General features: G+C 46.5%; 1 protein-coding gene across 1 annotated transcript in view; it reads left to right on the top strand.

The window, feature by feature from the left end:
* The first annotated feature begins 1,578 nt into the window (after positions 1-1,578).
* PGBD5 (piggyBac transposable element derived 5) overlaps positions 1,579-6,000 on the top strand; it is a 201,874-nt gene continuing 197,452 nt past the window's right edge. The window contains exon 1 of the mRNA XM_033935358.1: positions 1,579-2,354. Within this exon, the coding sequence (XP_033791249.1) occupies positions 1,967-2,354 (388 nt within the window). The 5' untranslated portion in view covers positions 1,579-1,966. The remainder of the gene's footprint in view (positions 2,355-6,000) is intronic.

Here is a 6,000-nt window from a genome sequence, read left to right as displayed (position 1 = left end):
GGAATGGCATATAATGAGTTTCTAATCTAATATTAAGAAGTAAAGAATTCCAAATTAAAGACACTTGGGAGTTAATTTTCAAAGACACACAAAGTACCATGGTAGTGCTTTGAAAATGAGCCCCTTGATTTGCCAAGGTTAGATTAGCTATCTACGCCTCTTGGCTGCCTTTTAAAAACTGCAAAATCAACCTGATATCCCACAAGGTGGTGGACACCTGGAATGAGCTTCCAAAGGGCATGATTGGACAGAGTACAGTAATAGGGTTCAAGAAGGGATTGGACAATTTTCTCAAGGAAAAGGGGATAGAGGGGTATAGATAGAGGACTACTACACAGGTCCTAGACCTGTTGGGCCACCGCACGAGCGGACTGCTGGGTACGATGGACCTCTGGTCTGACCTGGCACAGGCACTTCTTATGTTCTTATGTTCTTTTACTCACTGATTCAGTGCACAAAGCCACAGGCAGTGGCTCCTACGCACATCCTGCGCCTGAACTGGAAGCCTTCTCTGACTTTGCAACGTCAGAGGGAAGGCTTCAAGATGAGGCACGGGATGTGCAAGGAGCTGCTGCCCACAGCTTTGTGCACTGCATCAGTGAGGAAGAGGGAGCCGGCCTGAAGATAATACCAGGGGCAGCATAAAATAGCCAGGCAGGAGCAGGCCAGAAGGTAAGGCATAGCATGGAGGGAGGGGGACAACAAAGGTAGGGGGAATGATTTTATTTTTGAATTTAGTGATTGAATTATGTCAATTTTGAGAATTTACATCTGCTGTCAGTGTGCTTTGTGTAGTTTAATTTTGTGGTTAACCATTATGTGTTGTTAATAAGATTATATTGTGTATCTGTGAAAAATGAATGGAAAAAATAGAGCTACAATTAGTACTATTCTGGGGGCAGGATCTGGGGGTGGAGATTGGGAAGAGATGGGTGGGGTCTGGCCCACGACTTAGCCCAGTGTTCTTCAACCGCCGTTCCACGGACTGATGCCGGTCCACAGAATCATTCTTTTATTTCTGCTGGTCCATAGGTGTAAAAAGGTTGAAAAACACTGCACTAGGGCACAAACAGTAGTCATTAAGATGCATATTAATTCTTCCAGCAGCCTTATTTCACCTTTCATCTCTGCACTTTTTTTTCTAAAGAAATTTTGCAATATTAACATAGCTGAATAGGATAGGCCAATAGGTCCCTGGCCTATTAGTACATCGGTCTAATACAGCACAAGCAACTAGACAACTGGGGGGGGCAGGACTGGAGACTGGTTTGTTTGGCTCCTCCAGCTAAAAAATTGGTCTGCTACGCCTGACACAATAGAAAATCACAGGTATACAATACACTATCACAACTCATAAAGAAATACAAAGGTAGATGCACATAACCTCCCCTCTCCATTTTTCATCACCCCTTCTCGCATGTGTCTTTCATACACTTCCTGTCTTCTCCGCTAGCACCAGCCACCTTTCAGCACCAGCATCTTGTGCACAGATCAGGGCGTGGCCAGTTGCGAGGCTGGGCGGAGAGATGCCGACACTCCACCAATCGGCTTCTAGCTCCCGGCGCGCCTGCTCCCTCCCAGTCCCGCCCCCTCCGTTTCCCTGGGGGCACGGTTTACCTGTAGCGGCAGCAAGTCCCGCTTCCTCCCTTTGCCTGGCGGTCTGGCTCTTCGGCCATGGCGCCCGCAGATCTCAAACATCACTTTCCGGCTCCCATTTCTTGCCTGGGGCCCCTCCTGCTCGGAGCCGGAGACGCGTTATAGGCTGCGCGTTAGTTGATGCTGGTGAATCTGGACGCGCCCCCTGCCCGCTGCACGCACACACACTCTAAGAGAGAGAGAGGGAGAGATTACAGTACTGATTGCGCGAGAGGTACAGAGGAAGCACCGGGCGGATCAGAGGGGTGGGGAGGACCCGCCTGCCTCTTCCTTTCGGGGCCCTTGTTGCTGCCGGTGCTGCGGTAGGATCATGTCGGAGTCGGGCGGGGGCCGGCGCAAGGCGCTGTCCCTGCTGGAGGCGGCCCGCTCCCGCTACGAGAGCCTGCAGATCTCCGACGACGTGTTCGGGGAGTCGGGCGAGGACAGCAGCGGCAACCCCTTCTACAGCACCTCGCCCGACTCGCGCTCTTCCGCGCCCGCCAGCGCCGGCGGCTCTTCGGCCGGGGAGCAGGAGAGGCTGCAGGGTGATGGGGAGGAAGAGGCGACGGTGGCTGAGCCCCCGGTGCCCGGGGAGCAGGAGGCGGCGGTGGCGGCGGTGGCCGAGGAGGGGGAGAAGAGCTGCTGCTGCCCGGGACAGGAAGAGGGCTGGGCAGAGGAGCTGCGAGAGGTGCCCACTCCCAGCTTCACCGACACTAGTGGTAAGCCTTGGCTCTTTCCTTCCTATCACTCTGTAATGTGCGTTTAGCTGCCAGATAGCCATACCTTTTATCTATCTTTATTTCTGTATAACTTTTTGTTAGCGATTTTTATCTGTTTGTAGCATACCTTTTTATGTAGTGTCTGTCCAACAATTAAAATAAGCTCTTCCTACCATCTAACTTTATCTTAAGGCTTCTATTTGTCTAACGTTTTATTGTATCTTCCTAGAAAAATCACATCTTTTTTTTTTTCAAAATGACTTCAATACTGCCTTGAGTGGGTTGACAAAAAAAAAGATAAAATCTTCGCTCTGCTCTTCAAAATGAATAGTTGAATAGGAAAACTCTTTTCTCTGTGTGGGTTACTTTTTTTTTTTTTTTTAAGATGCATCTCCGTAGGAGAAAGCAGCTTTGTTTTTCTCACTGGGAGCATTTGTAGCAGGCAGAGTGCTGTTGCACCTTTTGGGATATTGTACTTGTGAGAGATGAATATTTTACTATAGGTAGCACAAAAACTGAGGGACACTGCATTCACAGAGGAGCAAAAGAGGTACAGCCTTCAGGTGTTTCTAGCCCCTCTTGTAAGTAAAAGTCACTTTTTCTCCAGGTGAATTTTTGGTCATTGAAGGAGAGTCTTTTCTATAAAACTCAAAGCTGTTCCCTCCACACAAAAGAAACAGCAGCTCCCACTGGCTGTCCAGTCACTGCCCTCGTTTGAGGCTGACTTTACACACCTTATTTGCTGTCTTTTGTAAAATAGCTCTAATCTTCCAGTTATTTTCTGTAGCAGTTTTCATTGGCTTAAGGGTCCGTGGCAATAATTTGAAATACAGGGGTGTGCAGTAAGATTTTGGGAAGACTTTACTAAGTTAGTGCTGGTATGGTAGATCTGCTTAAGGCTGTGAGTGACTTTGTTTTCTAGAATCTCATATTACTTAACAAAATGTCTGTTATTGAGGTAATACTAGAAACACATTTTTCTATAGTGAGTTTTATGCGGAAATGCCCTTGTTCTGCTTTGCATCCACTGTCAGGGTAGGACCAGAGGGTTCTGTGGTTGCAAATTATTTGGGGGAACTACATGTGTGTTGGGGTGGGGGGAGGGGCTGTAGCTCAATGGGGGATAAAAAGTGCAGCCTCGTGTACTTCTCCTAGCCTTCAATATGGCCTGCCGTCACTGAAGCTTGAACTGCTACCCTCATTGATGTTATTTGATGTTAAAGATTTTGGGAAGACTTTACTAATCCTTCCCAGCTTTGCCTAAGTCTCCTTGCTAATTATATCTGCATACCCAGATCACAGTGTACATTGCATATTGTTCTTAGGGAAATATGCTGGTTGCTTATTTTGCCAACCTTTATCCTTTGAAGAAGTACTGTATGCACCACACTGAGTGCATGCTAATAAGGCCAATTCTAAATTTGATAGATGATCCTTTGAGGCTGTTGAATTTAGGGAAAGATGCATCTGATACAGATCTTTTAAATAATTAAAATGAAAAATTCTGATTTGTATGACAAAATGTTTTTAACATTGTTCTTTGAAATGAAATGAGTTAGTGGTGGATGCAGAAAGAAGTGATGATACAGGCCTCATAAGAACATAAGCAATGCCTCCCTCCACTGGGTCAGACCCGTGGTCCATCGTGCCCAGCAGTCCGCTCACGCGGTGGCCCAACAGGTCCAGGACCTGCGCAGTAGCCCCCTATCTATACCCCTCCATCCCTTTCTTCAGCAGGAAATTGTCCAATTCTTTCTTGAACTCCAGTACCATACTCTGTCCTATTACGTCATCTGGAAGTGCATTCCAGGTGTCCACCACACGCTGGGTAAAGAAAAACTTCCTAGCATTTGTTTTGAATCTATCCCCTTCCAATTTTTCCGAATGCCCTCTTGTTCTTATATGTTTTGAAAGTTTGAAGAATCTATCCCTCTCTACTTTCTCTATGCCCTTCATGATCTTGTAAGTCTCTATCATGTCTCCTCTGAGTCTCCGCTTTTCCAGGGAGAAGAGCCCCAGTTTCTCCAATCTTTCAGTGTACGAAAGGTTTTCCATGCCCTTAATCATTCGTGTCGCTTTCCTCTGGACCCTCTCAAGTATTGCCATATCCTTCTTAAGGTACGGTGACCAATACTGAACACAGTACTCCAGGTGCGGGCGCACCATTGCCCGATACAACGGCAGGATGACTTCTTTTGTTCTGGTCGTAATACCCTTCTTAATAATACCAAACATTCTGTTTGCTTTCTTCGTGGCTGCTGCGCATTGTGCCGTTGACTTCATTGTTGTATCCACCAGTACACCCAAATTACATTACATTACATTACATTAATGGCTTATATTCCGCCTGTACCTTGCAGTTCTAAGCGGATTACATCAAAAAGATAACTGGACATTTCCAGGAAGAGAAATACAATTAAAGAGGTTGGATAGTACAACAAAAAGATAGCTGGACTTTTCCAGTAAGAGGAATACAATTAAAGGCGTAAGGTCTAAAACAATTTTGATGGGGTCGGGAGGGGAAAAGGAAGGGGTTAGGACATTTGGGTGAATTTCTTGAATAGTAGGGTCTTGATTTCTTTGCGGAAAGCCTTGATGTCAGTTGAGGCTGTCAGTAGGTTGGTGATGGTGGGATCCAATCTCTTTCAAGGTTACTTCCCTCTAATACTAATCCCCCCATTTGGTAGCTGAACATCGGGTTCTTTCTCCCTATATGCATGACCTTGCATTTCCCTACATTGAAGTTCATCTGCCATTTATTCGCCCACTCCTCCAGTTTGTTTAGGTCCCTTTGTAGGTCCTCACACTCTTCCGTAGTTCTAACCCTTCTATAGAGTTTAGTGTCATCCGCAAATTTTATAACTTCACATTTCGTCCCCGTTTCCAGGTCATTTATAAATACATTGAACAACAGCGGTCCGAGTACAGACCCCTGCGGAACTTCCAGCCCGAGTAGTGACCCTTCACTCCAACCCTCTGTCTTCTGCCTGCCAACCAGTGTTTGACCCATCTGTGTACGTCCCCTTCTACCCCGTGGTTCCACAGCTTCCTAAGTAGCCGCTTATGGGGTACCTTGTCAAAGGCCTTTTGGAAGTCAAGATAAATGATGTCTACGGGTTCCCCTTTGTCCAACTGGCAGTGCTTCTACCATCTTGCCTGGAACCGATGTCAAACTTACCGGCCTATAGTTTCCCGGGTCTCCTCTTGACCCCTTTTTAAAGATAGGTGTAACATTTGCTATCTTCCAGTCCTCCAGGATCTCTCCAGTTTTCAAGGATAGGTTGCAAACTCGTCGGAGTATTCCCGCTACCTCATTTCTTAGTTCTTTTAGTACCCTAGGGTGGATTCCATCCGGGCCTGGTGATTTGTCGCTTTTCAATCTATCTACCTGTTGGAAGACATCCTCATGGCTCACCTCTATTGTTGACAGTTTTTCTTCTTGATCACCTTGGAAGATCACGTCGGGTTCTGGTACACTGGATGTGTCCTCGCTTGTGAAGACTGACGAGAATAATTTGTTTAACCTGTCGGCTACCTCTTTTTGCTCCTTTATCACTCCCTTTTTGTCTCCATCATCCAACGGTCCTACTTCCTCCCTCGCCGGTTTCTTCCCCTTAACATATCTGAAGAATGATTTGAAGTTTTT

The sequence above is a fragment of the Geotrypetes seraphini genome, chromosome 3 (genome assembly GCF_902459505.1).
Source record: "Geotrypetes seraphini chromosome 3, aGeoSer1.1, whole genome shotgun sequence".
Classification (NCBI taxonomy): domain Eukaryota; kingdom Metazoa; phylum Chordata; class Amphibia; order Gymnophiona; family Dermophiidae; genus Geotrypetes; species Geotrypetes seraphini.
This window is presented reverse-complemented; position numbering and strand designations above follow the sequence as displayed.